The sequence below is a fragment of the Balaenoptera ricei genome, chromosome 1 (genome assembly GCF_028023285.1).
Source record: "Balaenoptera ricei isolate mBalRic1 chromosome 1, mBalRic1.hap2, whole genome shotgun sequence".
NCBI classification, from domain to species: Eukaryota; Metazoa; Chordata; class Mammalia; order Artiodactyla; family Balaenopteridae; genus Balaenoptera; species Balaenoptera ricei.
In genome coordinates, this window is record NC_082639.1 from 14,411,359 (window position 1) to 14,431,002 (window position 19,644).

At 51.8% G+C, this 19,644-nt stretch overlaps 1 protein-coding gene across 2 annotated transcripts in view; it reads right to left on the reverse strand.

Moving 5' to 3' along the window:
• The window catches only part of IFFO2 (intermediate filament family orphan 2), a 48,546-nt gene extending 37,304 nt beyond the window's left edge, over window positions 1-11,242 (reverse strand). For both annotated transcript variants that reach the window (XM_059914966.1, XM_059914959.1), the window contains exon 1: window positions 10,265-11,242. In XM_059914966.1, the coding sequence (XP_059770949.1) occupies window positions 10,265-10,920 (656 nt within the window). In that variant the 5' untranslated portion in view covers window positions 10,921-11,242. The remainder of the gene's footprint in view (window positions 1-10,264) is intronic.
• Between the last annotated feature and the right edge of the window lie 8,402 nt (window positions 11,243-19,644).

The following is a 19,644-nucleotide window of genomic DNA, read 5'->3' on the forward strand; positions in this document are numbered from 1 at the left end:
GGAAGGCAGTGTCTCCACTGCGGGGGTGTCTCTCCATCGCGCAGCAGATGAGCAGGGGGCTGTGTGCACCTGCACATCCTGAAGTCAGAGCACGCAGGCCAGAGAGCGCTGAGCAAGCATCTCAGAGCCGCCCCGGAGACAGCCCCGACCCAGCGCAGCCCAGGCCAGGGCCCCAGTGCCACCGGAGTGCCCCCTTGCTCCTCTCCCCAGGACCCCCAGTCTCACTGAAGAATCATCACGGCACATATATACACTATTATGTATAAAACAGATAACTAATGAGAACCTACTGTATAGCACAGGGAACTCTACTCAAGGCTCTGTGGTGACCTAAATGGGAAAGAAATCCAAAAAAGAGGGAATATATGTATACGTATAGCTGATTCACTTTGCTGTACAGTAGAAACTAACACAACATTGTAAAGCAACTATACTTCAATAAAAATTAATTAAAAAAATCATCACAGCAGCTGCCAGTGTCTGAGGGCCGTCACCTCAGTCCCTTTCTCATGCCACCCGTGCAATATGCCTATCCATCCCCATTTTGCAGATAAGGAAGCAAGGACTCTCTCAAGGTCACGGAGCTGATAAGCAGTGGAGACACTCTTGGACTCCTCTCTTCCCAGCTTCCAAGTTCCACACAAACGCTCTGCTCCGAGCTGTTTAGTTCCAAAGGTTTTTGTCCTTTGACTTGGGATCTAGGGGAGATGTGATATAAAGGCAAGGGGAGGACAAGACCTTTCATGGAACTTCAAGTAGCCCCAGGTTGCATGGGAAGTTGGAAAAGAAACAGCAGTGTGGGTGTGGCCCAGGGCTTCCAATCACTTAGTCACCACGGGCACAGCACTCAACAGTTTATAAGATGCTTCCACAGGTATCACTTAGCTTAATCTTCCAAACAGCCTCATGAGGCCAGATTTATTACCCCCATTACACAGAAGGGAAAACTGAGGCTCAGAGCAGGAAAGCTGCTTGCAATGCACATGCCCCTTCCTGGGTACCACACAGGATAAGAGGTTGGATCTGGAGCCTGACTTCCTGGGTTCGAATCTTGGCTCGCCGCTTCCTGTCTTGGCCCAGCTTCCCTCAATGTCTCTATGGCTCAGTTTCAGCATCTCTAAAATGGGCTAATGATAGTCTCCAACTCATAGAGTTGTTATGAGGCCATATAAATTAAATACTCGTAAACTGCTTTGAATGGAGCCTGGCAAAGGGTACATGGTATATAAATATTTTTAAAATTAATTACTATTTATTGTGCCTCTAGTATGCATAGGCACTACTTGGGCAGGTACTTGTCATGTGACATTGTCCCATTTGCCTGTGTCCCCAGACACCGAGCTCCTGAGGGCAGGGGCTGTGTCTGCTTCACCCCGGTGCCCAGCATGGGGCCTGGCACACGGTGGGTGCCCAGCCACCATCCAGAGAACAGAACCTTGGTTTCTCAAACACCCACACCCAGCAAGCTCATCTTCCCCAACAAGAGGCACAGAATGACTGTAACAAGTTCCCTATACCCTGGCAAAGTTCACAGCACCAACCGAAAGCAAAAGTCAGACCTGAGCCCAGGGTGGAGGCCAGCTTCCCTCCGGCCACCAGAATGTCTACTGCTCTCTCCTGCTCGTCATCAGGCAGTGAGAGCCCCTGACCACTGCCCTGGGAGTGCTCAGGCACTGGGTGTGACAAAAGGAGCATTGAAACTTAGAGTCTGAGACCCACATCCAGTCCTGGCTTCGCTATGTGACTTGGGGCAAGTTAATTTTCCTCTCTGAGCCTCGGTTTCCATCGTGCAGGGTTGTCACAAGGTTTAAATCAGATCACATGGAAAGTGCCTGACAGGTAACAATTCGTGTTCCTAACTCGCCATCCCTTCCCCCACCCTCACCCCCAGGTCTCCCAGCCTAGATTTGCCACCCCAGGAACTCCCCATCCCCAGAGCTCAGTCCTCAGAGATCAGGGGGGCTGGCCCGCCCTCTATGGCAGCCCAGGAGGCTCATCTGCTTGTGTTGCCAGTGATTCATTGGCTTCGCCAGAAATAATTACTCTAAAGTCACAGCAGGAAGTCTTCCCAGCATGGTGGCCACCTCCTGTTCCGTCACCAGCCCGGCAATATTGTGACAGGCGCCGGGGAGACCCACACCTCAGCCTGCCTCCCGCCTGCTTCCTCCACCCTGTGCCAGCTTCACCAGCCTCCAGGCCGCACGAGACGAAGCCAGCCTGCGTCTCCGCCGGGCAGAGCACTGAACTTGGGGTCTGGAGACCCAGGCTGGACTCACTGGGAGATCTGGGGCGGAGTTCTTCACCCTTCTGAAACTCGCATCTGTAAAATGAACAGAATCAATCCTACCTCTTGGAATTGCTCTAATAATTAAATCTCACTTATTTAAAGAATTCATCACAGAGCTTAGCACGTAGTAGGTACTCACTTAATGGTGGCTACGAACTCACTATGATTTATTTTATTTTATTATTTTTTTTTAAATTTATTTTATTTTATTATTTATTTTTGGCTGTGTTGGGTCTTTCTTTGTTGCTGTGCACGGGCTTTCCCTAGTTGCGGTGCACGGGCTTGTTATCATGGTGGCTTCTCTTGTTGTGGAGCACGAGCTCTAGGCTCGCGGGGCTTCAGTAGTTGTGGCATGCAGGCTCAGTAGTTGTGGCTCACAGGCTATAGAGCACAGGCTCAGCAGTTGTGGCACACGGGCTTAGTTACTCCGCGGCATGTGGGATCTTCCCGGACCAGGGATCGAACCCATGTCCCCTGCACTGGCAGGTGGATTCTCAACCACTGCACCACCAGGGAAGCCCCTCAACTGATTCTTATAACAACCCTGGGAAGCCGAACGCATAAGAAAACTTATCCCCATTTTATAGAGCAACACATCAAGGTGCAAGAGATTAAATGGCGTGCACAGAATCCAGATCACTCCAATAAAGTTACAGAGACGACAGCGTTCCTAGGGCACTGGGCGAGCCCATCTTCCCAGTGTCCCCATTCCCAGGTGGGCAACAGGAAGCTTATCTCACACCCCAGGCAAGCCAGGACCACGACCTAGACTCCACAGGGCTCTAACTGCCCCCTGCCACACCCCAGGGGGCTCAGCCAGGCCACAGGCCCTCAAGGGAACCTGAAGCATTTGCCAGATTTAGTATTGGGTGACAACTACTTTTGTACCAAGAACTAGAGCAAGAAACTACATCCTGCCCAGGAAGCCAAGCATGGGTGCCCACTGGGGTTAGGAGGGCACTGCCCTGGCAGGCAGGCGGCAGCATCAGAAATCTTCACCAGCCTCCCACCTGGCCTGGAATCTTCTAAGCACCTCTTCTAAGCACCAGTCCTGCCAAGAGGCTTCACAACCCCCAGATGCTGCCAGCAAGGTCATGGACTACCCTCTCCCCAGGTCCAAGCCCCGTTCTTGACTTCCGCCCACCTCACAAAGCCAGCACTGCTCACCCCTTCTGCCCTGTGAAATCTGGCTGTGTAACTCTTGGAACTTCACCACCTACAATGTACTGTAGCTCTGTGAGCCCATTTACTGCTCTCACAATGCTGGGACACAGATCTCAGCATCCCCCTTTTCCAGATGAGGAAACTGAGGCTCAGAGAGGCAAAGTGATAGCCCAAGCTCGTTCAGCTTTTAACTCCTGCACTGGCGGCCCAGCATGTGGCACCAGGAGACAGGTATTCATTCAAACTTGTTGAACTGATGTGTTGGGACCGGAGCGCGGGTCTCCTGACTCCAGGTCCAGACCCTGCCCTCCACAAGCTGCGAGTCCGCCGGATGTAGAGTCCATGCGTGTCGGTTACTGTGTCAACCCAGCCTCACTGGGGCCTACCAGCACGCAGCAGCTGGGCACAGAGCGCCCCTCACTGCACAAATACTCGCTCAGCATGGACTCTGCCCAGGCCCTGGATGGGTTCTCTGTGTAGAAGACGAAGAAGACAGACCCGGAGCCGGCCCCCAGAGAGCTTACCGTCAGCGGAGGGGGCAGATACATCCCAGGCAGTTACAGTTCAGGGTGTACGGTCCTGTGATGGGGAGGCAGTGGGTGCTCAGGAATGCCCGATGCAAGAAAGTCAGGGGAGAGCAACATATCCTGATCCTGAGGGAACAACAGGGCTGCCTCCTTCCCTGCCGTGGGCCTCCTGCCATCTATGACCTGGGAAACAAACGGAGTGCCAACCGGGTTGCATCTCATCAATGTGATCGAAAGCTGGGACTCCACATGCAAAGTCCGCAGCCTCTGGTATCACTGACACGTGGCATGGTTCAAATCAATTCCCTTGGAAGTTCATGCATCTCTTGGCAGCAAAGGATGTGTGCAAGTTCTGGGTCTACACTTCTATGTCTTTCAAATACAGACACATGTGGGGATGCAGGCACAGGCTTGGAGAGAGAGCCTGAGAGCGCGCGCGTGTGTGTGTGTGTGTGTGTGTGTGTGTGTGTGTGTGTGTGTGTGTGTGTGTGTGTGTGTGTGTGTGTGTAAGTGTATGTAAGCTGGTGGGGCCCAGGGGCCTGTATCCGGTGGCCAAGGCAAAAGCCCCGCCTCAAATTCCTGGGAGAAGGAATCTTCAGTGTCAGCTGTATCCCTGCTTCCTGCTTCCTGTTTCCTTTTCTTTTCTGGGACCTCATCCCCCTCCTTCTAGCTTGAGGCTCTGAAAAGCCCTCCCAAATTTGTTCCCAAAGAGTCTGCCAGCCTAACCCAAGAGACTTGGAATACTGAGGAGCTAAATGAAGGCGGGGCGGGGTTGGGGGGCGGGGGGCGTGTTTCTTTTAAAGGAGGTTGGAAGAAAGGGCGGAGGGTGGCCAGAGATTCCCGGAGGCACAAATCAACCACTAAGAGTAGGAAGAACAGCCTCCTTAGATGCTGGACAAAGAAGTAGCCCTTTCTCCCTCTGCCCCCAGCACCATCTCAGGCGCCTTCCACGGGACAGAGAGCGACGACGGGTCCTGAAATGGATGTGTCAGGCAGTTCAGCGCTGTGCTGAGAAATCCTTGTAAATGAAGGGAACAGATATTGCAGGGGCGGGTTGGGACGGGGGAAGGGCTCTGGGATGGGGGACGTCCCGGGAGCTTCATGTGTCTTAACACAAGAGCTTATTTACTCCTTTCCGATCCCTAGGGGTGTTATTCTCCCTCTTTTACTCAAAGCAGTGGCTCAGGCAGCTCAGAGAGGCCAAGCAACTGCCCATAGTCACACAGAGAGTGGCAGAACCGGGATTCAATCCCTTTTTCCACCATCCCAGGCTGCCTCCCAGGAAAATCAGAAATAAAGAATCCATATCAGCAGCTTCGGAAACAATGGAAGTGGCAGGGAACGAAGCCCTCTGACCAGCTTTCCAGGGCAGTCTTGTGGCTTTGGGGCACTTAGGGGCCAGCACCCACCTGCTCAAGGGCCTCCCAGCGCATGATGGGAAAAGGCAAGGGACGCTCCAGCTGGCTCACCCACCAGCCCTTTTTGGAGCCCTCCATTCGGGCCAACAGCCCAGCCGCTTCCGGCTCATGATCAGAAATAGCTGTGACAAAAGTCCCTCCTATCCCTGAAAGTGGCTTTTTTAAAAATGCTTAAAGGCAGACACATAAAAAGGTGGAGAGAATTCTGCCAAGCCCCAGTGGAAGGCAAATGATGCGGGCATCATCTCAGGGCAGGGAAGAAAGCTCTCAATGGCAGACAGAAGTTCTGCCTGGCTCGGCTTTGTGGGTCAGCTCCCTCTGGGCCTCAGTTTCCCCATCTCTAAAATGAAAGTATTCAGCTGAATCAGCGATTTCTTTCTTTCTTTTCTTCTAAACTGTAAAACCCTGGTTTCCAATCGAATCTCCCTCAGAATATTAATCTGAGAATCATGAAAATGGAGCTGCTGTGTTTGATGTTGGCCGAATCCTAGGTAGTCAGCCCCCCGGACTATCCCCAGAATCACCCCAAGACACCCTCTTCTAGACTCCAGGGCTCCAAAGAGTCCACTTGAAAACCACTATGCTAAATGATCACTGTGGTCCTCCTGGCTCTCAAACAAAGCTCCAGGGAAAACAAACCGAGACTTTCAGGCTGACTGGAGTCAGGGGCACAGACACTCAGCAACTTGCAAGGGGAGGGAACAAAACCAGCTGGTTCCAAACCACACGGGGCCTGAGGCAGGAGAGGGGGAGGCCCGGAACAGAGAAAGGCCAAACTGTCATCCCAGGAAGCAGAAAGAGCAGCCCTGAACTGGGCCCCTCCAAGTCACAGACCGAAATGTAGAGCGAGCTGGCAGGGATCACCTAAAGGAAACGTGTTGTGTATAGGTGGGGGACCTAAGGCTCAGAGAGGGCAGGAATTGGCCTGAGGTCACACAGCGCCTAATGGTAGAGCCAGACCTGGAGTCTGGATCTCTAGGATGCCCATTTAGAAAACTCTCTGCCTGTCTAAAGTTTATCTAGTTTCAGTAGGAATCTCCCAGGGAAAGGCCCCCCAGCTTGCAAAGTCAGAACAGGATATTTTGGTGGCATGACTGCATGGTGACAGGGTAGAGATGTTTGTTTTGGTTTTCAAATCAATGCTTGACAACCTTGTCGGCTACAGTTTCAGTGACCACATTTCCCTCATGGTAAAGAGCTCAGAGCTGATTGGACCAAAAGGAAACCAAAGCAGGAGTGATCAGGGCCAGGGCCCAGTCACCCCAGGCCAGAGGCTCTGGTTTGGGTTGGTGTTTCCAAAGCACGGATCCTGTAGCACTGACAGCACACAAGATGATGTGACATAGCACACAGGTGACTTTTTAAATTTACATTTTATTGACTATGTATGTGAATGGATACACAAAATGTGCTCTACCCATACAGTGGAATATTATTCAGCATTATAAAGGAATGTACTGCTGATATAAGCTATAGCATGGATGGACCACACAAGCATCATCTAAGTGAAAGAAGCCAGACACAAAAGACTACATACTGTATGATTCCATTTATATGAAATGCCGAGGAAAGGCAAAGCTATAGAAATAGAAAGCATATCAGTGGTGCCTGGTCTGGAGTGGGAACAGGGATTCACTGCAAAATGGCAGAAAGGATCTTTTTTGAGATTATGCAAGTGTTCTAAAACTGGATTGTGCTGATAGTTGCACAACTCAGTGGACTGGCTAAAAATCATTGAATTGTACACATAAAATGGGAGAATTTTATGATATGTAAATTATACCCCATAAGGCTATATAAAATATTTTACATAAGTAATAATATGGATGGTGGTACATGAATATGGCCACAGTTCATGGAGGTGGAACCCCAAAAGTCCCTAGCTTGGAGAACACTGAGCTACACAACCCAGGTTGCCCTTTGGAGAAGCAGAATGAACATCTCCAAGGCTGCGAGTTCCTCCAGGTGGACCAGAGGAAAGCCTGGAACCTTTCCTTTCCCGGCACAGGCTCCTTCTGTCGGTCACTGCTTGGGGCTCCGTGTTAGACATCCTGGAAGGATCTGAAGGCTTCAGTGGCCAAGAGCCCAGGTAAACATCTTGGTCTCATTCTCTTATGAACAGGAGATCAGAAGTGCGCTGGGAGCTCAAACTCAGATTTACATATTGTCAAGGCTGGGAAGACCCTTTGAGATCATCTAACCCAGTGGCTCTTAAGCTTCTCAAAAAGCTGATCATATGCCTGCCCTCTTCCCAAAAGAAAATTCTTATGAGAAACCCAAATACAGAAACAAGTAAAAACAGAATGTTACTTGTATAAATTTATATTGTAGGCTCAACGATATAACAGTTACCTATTCTAAATTCAATCCATGAGGTTGATGAGGCTATTTTGATCCATTAACATTTAGAACTGGGATTATGGATGACAGGTCCACCTTCGCTTTAATTCTCTCTCTGGTTTTGGCTGCAGAGTATCAAGAAAATCCTGACTCACACAGATTAGTAGCTACAAACGGGACCAGCTTTTAGCAGTTTGCTTTGTAATCTCAGAGTACTCTTCCGACAAAGAGAAGGCAGGGGAAGGCTCTAACTTGAGGCCAAGTACTAACAAATCAATGTTAAGTAGACTTCCGTGAGTTAACAGTAAGAACTTAAAAGTGACTGAGCACGCTTTTATGACCATTTTAACATTTTTTTAAATATTAGCTTTTATTTAATATTCAAGGAACTGCCTAAGGCATCTCTGAGGCAGCCGGGGCCTTCAAGGACAGTTCTAGACCACCCTCCTCTCACTTTTACAGATAGGGAAACTGAGGCTCAAAGAAGGGAGTAAACTTGCTTTGAAAAAATCCAACTTGAGCCCTGAATCAACTTCAGAATAGACGCGTCTCCCCAATTCACAAGAAAAGAAAAAAAATGGGGGAAGAGAAGGTGCACACACACCCCAGAAGGGCGGGAAGAGAGACAGCCGCACTCCACCTGTATCAGCAGCGCCCATGTCATTCCAGGCCAGTCCAGAAGCTGACATCACACCCCACACCCTGGGTGCAACTTGAACAGGGCATTGCTCAATGCCGACCCATCTCCCTCTAAGACTGGGCACAGTTTTTTCATCTCCTTAGTAGCCAGGTCCAAAAAGCACACACACAGTAAAACAAACACAGCGCAAGCCTGGGGCATGACGACACAATCAACAGTGGCAGACAGAAGGGCCCATCCCTCCGAGTTTCACCATCGAGAGCAAGTGCCTGTTTCTCTGCCCCACCCCAAGGAAGCTGCCCGCTAGGGGCAGAGAGGTGGCCTCCCCATGGCGAGGCACCAGGCCATTCTCAAGTCCTCAGGAGAAACAACCAGCCCAGAAGAGTAGCTTGTCTCCCCGCAGGGTCCAAGACCTACCCCCAGGAAGCCAGGCCCTGCATGAGAGACCTGATTCTCCAGGCAACTGCTCCCTGACAGCTTGACAAAACCAATCATCTTTAATAATGTCAAGTTGATTACTTTATACCTTCCAAAAAGCATCACCAGCCTACTCATGCCTTGTGCAACTGTGGATGGATTTTATTATTCCCATTTCTCTGATAAGTAAACAGGCTTCCGAGTGGTTCAGTGACCACTTGGTTCAGCCAGTGGTTCTCACGGGCAGGTAATGGAGCTGGCACTTGAATCCTGCCCAGTGGCCAGCCTGCCAGTAGAGGAAAAGGAAGGAGACCCATGCCCAGCTCTCTCTGCTCATGTGAGCGCTAGGACTCGAGGAATGGAGGAAAGATGCTTCTCAGTGCATCCTCCAAGCCCTGAAGTTCAGAGCCACAGCTCCCAATGCAGAGTTGCCCATGCCTGGGACAGCAGAGGGCCCTGCCCCCAACCAGGCCTGAGATGCTACAGACAGACCCCTCTACTCTTATCAGAAGGCCGATTTGACAATACTGTCAGCCAGGTTGCAGGCAGGAAGCAATGTCAGTTTCCCAGCTAGGTAATCTGGGCTGGGCAGGAATGTGCTAGCCAGTTCAGCAGGCAGTCTGCGCCACACTCCAGCCAGAGACAGTGGTCTGGGTCCATTCAGTGCCCAGTCTTCCAGCCTAAGGTTATCTCCTTCTGTGGGCCTTTAGGGCTGAGTTTGTTGGGGTCCAAAAACCATGAGAATTGGGGGTGGGGAGAAGAGAGGTGAAGGTAGCTGTTTCTAAAAGCTCGTGGCCAGTCTGATGTAGGTCTGGTTATCCAGCCCAGCCAGCTGGACCTTACAGAGCTAGACCAAGACAGCAGACCCTGGCCTCAGTGGACAGATCCAACCATTCTTAAACACATGACTTTTTAATTCAAGGAACAAGAAGCCAGTGGATTACTTAAGAGTTATTTCTTTTCACCCATTGACAGAGGAGAGCCCACCTCCTACATCCTTGGGAAAATACCTAAGCTGGAAGACAGACTAGCCAGGAGTAGTTCACATCCTGGCTTCACCACCTATTAGCCAAGCCATCTTAGGCAAGTCACTTGCATCTCTGTGCCTCGGTTTTCTCATCTACAAAATGAGGATAAGAATGCCCCACACTTTGCGTTGCCATGAGGATTAGATGAGATCACGCAAAACACCAATGGTCATTATGTCACCTAGAAAACAACGTGCCTGGTCCAGTGACGGAGCGGAGGTGTCCCCCACCATAGTTAGCGCCCGCTCCCATTCTTGGAACTAGATAACTGAGATTTCCAAGCGTGTGTAGGGCGTTCTGCAAACACAGCTTCCAGCCCACCTGCCAGGACCAGCTGCCGCCCCCGGCCCCTCCCGAACGCACACATTCCTTGGCCGCGGAGACAGGGAAGACCCCCCCCCCGCCAGCCGGGAGTGCGGGGGCAAGAGCGGGGCCCCACTCACCTCCGCTTGTACTCGTCGCGCTCGCGCTTCACCTTGGCCAGCACGTTGTAGAGCGCGCGGATCTCGGGGGTGATGGTGTCGATCTGCACGCCCACGCCGTCGGGGTGCACCCACGACACGCCGGGGCCCTGCACGGTCTCCACGCCGCCGCCGCCCGTGCGCCGCACCTGCGTGTAGCTCCAGATGGTCCCGGGCAGGCGGCCGTAGTGCTGCGGCTGCGAGCCGCCGCAGGGGGGCAGGCCGCCCAGGGCCGCGGCGTTGGCGTTGGCTCCGGCCGCCGCGCCGCTGCCGTGCCCGCCGCCGGGCGCGGGTGGCTGCAGCAGCTCGGGCCCGGTCTGCACGGCCTGCTCGCGGGAGAAGGTCTTGTAGCGCAGCCTCCGCTCGCGCTCGCTCTGCTGCTGCTCCAGCTGCTTCTCCAGCAGCCGGTTGCGCCGCTCCAGCTCGTGCACCTTGGCCAGGAAGCAGCGGAAGCGCACGTTGAGCCCCTTCAGTAGGTGGATGTTGGAGCCCAGGTCGTCCCGCAGCGCCGCCGTCACCGGCGATGGCCCTGGCCCGGCCCCGCCGCCGCCACTCGCGCCGGGGCAGGTCCCCCCGGCACCGCTCGGCGGGCAGCCGAAGGCCAAGGCCATCTCTCCGAATATCAGCGAGTTCACCATGCGCCGGCTGCGCGGCTCAGGGCCCCGGGCCCGCGGCTCCAAGTGCGGCTCCAGCTCCGGGCAGGGCTCCCGGCGCGGCCGGGCCAGGGAGGGCGCGGGATCCAGCGCGACGGGCCGGGCGGTTCCAGATGCGCGCCAGATGCGGCCTCCGCAGAGACGGCGAGCCGGACCGCCCCCGGATATGGGCGCCGAGGCGAGGAACTGGACTCGGGCCGCGGTGGAGGCCGCGGCGGCTTGCGCGAGGTATCGAGGATCGCTGGTCCCGGCGCCGGGGCTGTCAGAGACGCTGTGGAGGCACCGCGGTATTAGCGCGCAGAGGACTCTCAGCCGGCACTGCCCCTCTGCGGCGGGCCCCGCCCACTGCAGACACAGGCCCAGCCCCCAAGTTCGCCCCGCCCACCCCGCCCTCCTCTGCGGCGCTCCCAAAGCTGGAGGCAGGGTCCCCGAGGCCCGCAGCGCCGGGCCCCGCCCACGGCCCCGTGGCTCCTCCCATTCCCGGGCTCCACCGTTTTCTCGGCTCTGTGGACTCGCTGTCTGCAGCTTTGGCTCCGCCCAGCTCCGGGCTGGACCACTCCCTCCCCTGCGCCGCGTCCTGCCGTCCAGCCCGGCTCGGATTCTTTGCCCGGGGACACAGACCGCAGAGCTGCACCAGGCACGCGGTTAGGCGGAACCGCCGCAGAGCCAGCCCGGCCTCTTAAAGGGACAAGCAGCCTCGGCAGCGCTCGTTTCCCCCTTTAGGAAGTCCCCTCCCCCACGTCCTCTGTCAAGGAGACCCCGCTTCTCTTCCACCCCACCCGAACTCCCCGGCCCCAGATTACCACGGGGTGAGGGAGACCTCGACCTGGAAGAGCCGGGGGACCAGAGCCTCCGAAGGTGCATCCGCACCCCACCCCCACTCCAGCCTGGGGCGGCCTAGTTCGACCTTCCCAGGATAAGGCAGCGCTTCCAGCGGCAGGTCCCCCACGCGGTGGACCCGGGAGCGCTCCTCTACCGCTTGCCCCCCGCCTCTAACTGCGGGCCTCGTCATCCCGGGATTGGCTGGGCAATGCCGAGCCCGCTGGTCCTCGGGTCCAAAGATGCGCCGCACGGATGGTGGGGACAGGAGTGGGGAGACTGAGCGAAGACCCTCTCGGAATGTGACACCCGCAAGCTCAGCCTGGGCTACTGCCGCTCCCCCACCCTGAATGACCACCTCCCCACCACCGCACACTCATACGCCGAGATGCAGCTGACCCCAGAGCGGGTCATCGAACTGCTTGGGGGGGCAGCTTGAGGGCAGAACAGGTATAGAGGGCGGAGCCCACCAGAGGACGCATTCATTCATTCATTCATTCACTCATTCATTCAAATCTGTTTTCAGATTTACCACCGTAAAGACGAAGTTCTCCAGTCTCCTGGTGTCTCTTAAACCGGTTTGCAAACATCTATGGTTATTTTTTGAACGCTAATAGTAGTTCCCATTATTGAGTGCTAAGTATATGTCAGGTGCCATAGTTGTTATCCCGATTTTACAGAGGTCGCTGAGACCAGAGGAACAGCTATCCATCCCCAAACACATGCTCTAACCGGCCTACCGATGCTGGTGGCCTCTTGTCCATTTCCCCGTTGGATCCTCACCACAAACCTCAGAGGGGAGGTAACCCGCACCTTTGAACGCCTGCGGCTTGCACTGTGTGCACATAACCAGATATGTGGCATGTTCCACATTCTTCAGGCTGCATTTTTTGAATTGCAATTTAATTTTTGTCTTGTTATTAACTTTTGTGTTTGTTCCATTTCTTTGTGAGTAAGCTTGCGGGCAGGTACCCTGTCTCACAGGGACAATGGCTTGGTGTTCTCAGTGACAGAAGAGACACAAAGGAGACACAGGCATGCTCTGGGGTGAGGTCGTGGCTGTGATGTTAGTCGGCTGTTTTTGATTCAGTCACAGGAGCAAACCCTCCCTAGGTTTCCTTCCCTCAACCCCAGTTCCTTGCTCCCTTCCGAAAATAGGCTCACCTTTCCAACATTCCAAGCTGAAACTCACCTGTCTTGAAACATTTCTTTTAACCCAACCCAATGTGGTCACTGCTCTTCACTCTTTGTTCTCTCCTCTCTTGGTGATTTTCTTGTTTATCTAACCTAAAGAATCAAAACCCTTTGCCTTAAAACAGGAGTTCACGGACCCTGGGGGGGATGAGGATAGAATTCTGAGAGGTCCATGCCATGGACAAAAATTATATCTTTATTTTCACTAATCCCTAAATGGCATTCAGCATTTCCCTTGATCATGAATGCAGGCAACAAGTAGAAGTCCCTGTGATTTTGTCACTAATAGAAATCACAGGTATTTTCACATCACTTTCAGTTTCTATATATCTCAAAGTATCATTTAAGCTACCACACTCTGAAATTAAGATCATATTCGACTCACCAATAAATCTTACTTAATGTATTAACACATGTTACTATATCACAAAATTTTTTAGTACTTTGATAGCTGTATTTTAGTAAAATTGTTTTCACTGTTGTCCGAATGCAATTTTTAAAAAATTATTATGAGGTGGAGCCACAGGCTTCACCAGATGCCTAAGGGACCTTAACCCACAGAAAGGGTTAAGAAGCCACACCTGGGGAGTGATTCCCTGCTGTCTTTTCTCTGAAGGATCTGTCCTGCCAACAGCATTGCCCTGGAATTGGAGTGTGAAGCCCTCCTGGAGGGGTGGGGTGGGGTGGGAGGCACCCAGCCCTGTCCTGGGCCTGGAGAGACCCAGACATTCCAAGATTATTTTTTGAGCCCCTGCTTTAGCACAGACCCTGGCCTAACACTAGAGAAACAGCCGTGAGCAATGCAAGAGCTCCAGGAGCCCTGGGGGAGCTAATGGAGACAGACAACCCAACGGACCATCCTGAGACGGGGGAAGAAGTGCAGGGGAGGGAAGCCTGACCAGGAAGAGATGGCTGAGCAAGGCCAGGAGATCCGAAGGAAATGGAGGAAGTGGTACCTGGACTTGAAGGGCTTTTCAACTGAGTCCTAGAAACATGATTTGTACAAACAAAATGGCTAGAAAGTAGTTCTGTGGCCACATAGGTGCAAAAGCGAGATGCTATGTATCTTGCTCTTTGTGGGCAAGATGAGAGGGGAGGCCAGCCTAATGCCCTTGCAGCTAGAGTGACCAACTGTCCCCATTTGCCCAGGATCGAGGAGTTTTCCTTGATGTGGGGCTTTCAATGCTAAAACCCAGAAAGTTCCAGGCAAACCGGGATGAGTTGGTCACCCTTCTTCCAGCCCATATAGTTCCTGAGACTTCTATAGCCAGAAGTCGTGGTCATCAATGTCAGCCAGAAAGAGCTCAGAGTGCAGCAAGCCCAATGCTCCCATTTTAGAGACAAGAGAATTGAGGCCCAGAGAGGGGTGGGGACTAGCCCCAGATAATTAGTGGCAAAGTCTGGTCTAGAATTCTGGCCCTCACTCCCTGTCCAATGCTCGGTAACACCCCAAGCCAGACAGTGAAATCAGTGGTCCCTTCCCTTCAGCCCTGGGTACCCTCACCTCCCCCATCAATAATCCAAAGGGGCTACAGATGGGTCCTCACCAGGTGGGGGGAGGGGTTGTTCCAACAGACAAAGGAATATCCCCAGGAAGGATGCCAGCCTCCACTTGCTGATCAAGGATGGGTTTTCTTAGCAGGATACCTACCCATGGCCCTCAGATTCACAGCGGTGTGTCTGACCTGCCTGGCCTCTTCTTCCAGAGATGGGCTTTTGAACAAAAGTTGGCTTAGGTTTGTATCTCTGCTCCAGCTGTGTAAACTGGCAAGTCACTTTACCTCTCTGAGGCCCATCAGTGAAATGGGTATGACTTCACCCACAAGGCCTTTATACCCTCTGCCTCTGCCACCTGCCCCGTCAAAGTGCCAGGCCCCTGGCAGGCTCTCAATAAACAGTTACTGAATGAATGAACAAAAGAATGAATGAATGAATGAATGGTCAAACAACTTTCATTTTCCCCACTCTACCCCTCTGCCATTTCACCAGCTAACTACCCCCTCATCCTTCAGGTCCCAGCCTCCCTGTCCTCCCAGCACCTGCCAGGTCTGAATGGGGTTGCTTCCTCTGGGCTTTACCAGCACCATGCCTACAACATGACAGCCCCAGGTACACTCTCTTGCCATTGCTGGCTTTTTCATTGTCATCTCCACCCCACCCCCGCCCTACCCCCCAACGCCTGCTAGACCGTGATTTCCAGCAGGGCAGGGATCTTGAACATGAACCAGGTCCAGTTCACCACTGTACCCCCATGTTCTGGCATGGTGCCTGGCACATAATAGGTGCTCAACAAAGATGAGTTTAGGTAAACAACTGAATGAGCTGTTGGCACTGGAAAAAATTCCTGTAAAGTGCCTAAGAGGTGTTCAATAAATGTTAGATTTTCACATTTTAATTACATTTCTTGGTTTGACAACTTTATTGAGGCATTTTTTTACATATCATACAATCCACCCACTTCAACGGTTTTTAGTACATTAACCAAGTTGCACAGCTATCACTATAAATCAGGTTTAGAATATGTCACCTCTCCCGGTATGATCTCTCATGCCATTTACTGTTACTCCTTGTTTCCACCTCCTGCCCTGGGCAACCACTAATCTACTTTCTGTCTCTTTAGATTTGCCTTTTGTGGACATTCCCTATAAATGGAATCATACAATATGTGATCCCTCGTGTCTGGCTTCTTTCACTAAGCATCATGTTTTTGAAGTTCATCCACATTATGGCATTGGTAGGACCTTCCTTTCTATTGCCAATCTCTTAAAATTTTGGTAGTTTGAATTTTTCATTACCTTATTTACTTTACTTTTCTGCATATCAGTTCCTCATCTGGAAATAGGACTAATAAGAGTAGTTACCCCGGAGGGTGGTTGTAAGGGTTAAATGAGATAATGCATATAAAGTCAGCATGAAGTAAATGCTCAATAAATATTAGCTATTATCACCATAATTTTTTTTCATTCTTTTTGCTTATGCCAGTGTGAAAAGTCCATAAATGTCTTAAGAAGCAGGGGTAAAAATAAGCGTCTCCCATGATCCCACACCCAGTGGCCCTCTCTGGCATCTGAGCCCAGTCCTGTTGCCAGGGAGAATGAACTGCCCTCCCCCTGAGTCCCGCATCCCCACCCCCCAGGCTGCAGTTTCTAGAATATTCGCATCAGGTTTCTTCATGGCGAAATGAAAGAAAGCAATAAAACATGATGGCACAGAGGAAAGGGAGTGGTTATTAGTCCCCCATAATGCTACAGGTGAAAATTAATCCTTTACAAGGCACAGGGAAATTCTTGAGATGGCCCATCTCACCTCCCCAAAAACAATAATGACAATAAAAACAGTCAAAAAAAAAAAAAGCTGGCAGAAAGGGCGACTTCGGCAGCATGTTGCCCAGCCTCATCCCTCCTGGACATCTGCAGGCTTACAGGCGGCTTAAGCCACCTGTTGGCTCAACAATTATTCTGGGTGGGTTTGCCTTCCTCGTAAAGGGCATGGGTTTCACCGATGTCAGGGCGCCAGAGTGTCCTGGCTGCCTGGACATCCCTGATCTTGGTCAGCAGCCTTGGGGGAGCCCTGGTTGCTTCCAGCACCTTCTCCAGGCCTCTGCAGGCCTCTCTCATGAAGGCCAGCTGGGCTGTATGGCAGTGTGGTTACAAGCAGGGGATGCAGGTCCAGGCTCAATCAATTAACTGTGTGACTGTGGGCAAGTTACTCAACTGCTCTGTGCCTCAGTTTCTCCCTCTGTAAAATGGGATGGTAGTACTTCATGGGGTTACCGTGAGGATGAAACAAGTCCACAGAGCTGAAAGCAGCACCTGACCATATATTAAGCACCAGCTGTCATGAGTCAACATTCCTCAGCACCCTGCCAGGCACCGTTCTAGGGAGTGGTTTGAGCTCCACGAGGCAGGAAGTCAAGGCTGAGGGTTCCAGAAGCCTAAGCAGGGTCATGCTGGATCATTTTAGAGGGAGCCACAAATTTGGGGAGGCCCTTGCTTTCAGGCCTTATTCCTTCATTTCCACATGACTGGCATCTGTTAAACATCTTCTCTACCCTGACTCTGTCACTGAAACTCTGCATGTTAAAGACCCATCTTACAGATGGGGAGCCTGAGGCTTAGGGAGTGAAGGGCCTACCCCAAAACACACAATTCATGGCACAGTTGAGCTCTGAACCCAACTTTGAACTCCAAGTCCCATCCGTCCTGCTCCGGCTCCAGCCTCTTCCTCAACAACCCGAAGATGGAACAGTCAAATATTGATCTGAGAAGTGAGCCATTGAAGTGAGTTCTGCCACCCTGTTCCACAGTGGCGGCCTTCGAGTAGAAAGGGGCACAGAGAAGCGAGGGGCAGGAGCATCATCAGATGAGCCCAGAGCCACGATGAGAAGCAACACCACGCACTCCTGCCTCTGGGCCTTTGCACATGCTAGTTCCACCTCCAGGGACACTGGTCCCCTTCTCACTAGCTAGCACTTACTTATCCTCCAGCTCTTGGCTTTGGTAGCAGTCTCCTTCTTCATTTGCTGTCTTGTTTTGACTTTGCATTAAGGGATAATGTACGTTCAGCAAATATTCTGTGCATGGCTCAACGAATTTCTACGTATGCACACCCCAGGGTACTCCACACCCAGCTCATTTCCCACACACAGAAGGCTCCCTGGTGACCCCATTCAGAGACACCTCCCAAAGGTGATCAGGTTCTGACTTTTCTCACCATGGATTCCTTTCTAGCCTCATGTACACGGAATCAGACAGTAATTTTTTTACTTCTTTTGCTCAATCTTACCTGTAAGAGATCCATCCATGTAGTTGAGTGCGGCAGCATTCTGTTCTTCTTCTTTGCTGGGTAATATTACATGCTATGAACATGTCACAATGTATTTGTCCATTCAACCACAGATGGAGATTTGGGTGGTTTCTAGTTTGGGACTGTTTGGAGTAAAGCTGCTGTGAGCCTTCTCATCTCTGTCTTTAGGTGAACATAGCACTTGTTCTTCTTGGGTGGAAATCAAGGGATGGGATTGCTGTGTCGCAGGATATGTGTATGTTTAGAGTTAGCAGATCCTGCCAAACAGTTTTCCAAGTTGGCTCTGTAAATGTACACCCCCCTCAGCAGCATATGAGAGTTCTGATTGCTCCAAATCCCAGCTAATATTTAGTACTGTCAGAGGTAAACAAGTAGGATTTACTGTATAACACAGGGAACTATATTCAATAACTTTTAATAACCTATAATGGAAAATAATCTGAAAAAAATCCATTAAAAAATCACATTGCTGTATACCTGAAACTAACACAATATTGTAAATCAACTATACTTCCATTAAAAAAAATATTTAGCATAGTCAGTCCTTTTTTATTTTAAGGGTTAGGGTTAGGATTAGGGTGCAGGGTAGCACTTCCCCCTAGAACCACTCTGCACCCCCAAAACCAGGATAGGTAGGGACCTCTTGCTCTTCCCCGTTGTAGATTCATTTGTCTGTAGCATTCCCACCAATTCCTTGTCTCCCTCATCTCAAGAAGGGAGGGCTCCTTGAGGGAGGCAAGGACACCATCTATCTGACCCGGAGCTCCTTGGGAAGGAGAAGCCATACCCTGTCGCCCCAGTCCCAGGCCACTCACCCTCTGCCAGTGCAGCCAGAAGTCCAGCCCCAAGGATGCAGGGCCCCTCTCTTTGATGTGCCCTAATCAATTTCGAGCCCAGAGCTTAACAAGATGTCTCCTTACTGGATGTGTGGTACAGGACTTCTCTGAGCCTCAGTTTCCCCATCTATAAAATAGGAATGAAACCTCTGCCCTATAGGGTTGTGGTAGGGGCTAAATGAAGTGCTATTAAGTTCCTGGGAGGGAGCCTGGCAGAGGGGGATGGCTCTCTGAGGTCACTCTAAAGCCCACAGCCCTCTCTCAGAGGAGATGACCTCTCAGGCCTCGCTCTTCTCATCGTCGGAAAGCTCTACAAAGGGCTCAGCTGCGTGATGCGACATGTCCATCTCTGTCCAAAGAGATGGGCCCCTGACCTCAAGAACCAACAGGTACTGAGAGTCTTCTCTCTGCCTCACACGTGGCATTTCACTTACCCCTCACGTTGTCCTGCTCAGATCAGTTCCAGCAGAAAGAGTTTGTGTGCCACCTGCTCAGATCAGTTCCAGCAGAAAGAGTTTGTGTGCCAGGCACACGGGTCATCTCATTCTACCCAAACCTCGTCAATTTGAGGGAAGGACCTCATTCCCCTTTTACAGATGGCGAAACTGAAGCTTGGAGAGGAGAAGCTAGATTCTTTGCCCGGTTCCAGGGCCTGGAGATCAAAGGTCCGAAACCTTAAGCCAGGTGCTGCTTGGATACTGCAAAATCCACACCAACCTCAGGGTGAGAGAGGGCCCTGCAGCTTCATGGGGGACCAGGATGTGTGGATTGTTGCCAGGGAGGCCCTGGGAGTTCCAGAAACTACAAGGCAGGCCTGACAGGGGAGTCCTTACCCCGTGGGGACCCTCCTGCTTCTCTACTGGCTTGCTTTGCTTCCATTAGGAGGTGAGCTAGGTAAATCCCCACGTACCTCACCTCTGATTTCTGGTTTGCAAACAGACTTTCACGTGTCAGGGAAATCCCTCAGAGGAAGGCAGGCAGGTCCTCTGTGACCTCATGGTCCTATTTCTGCTGAAACAGACATCCCAGCAGTGGGGACACCTCCCGCCTCCCA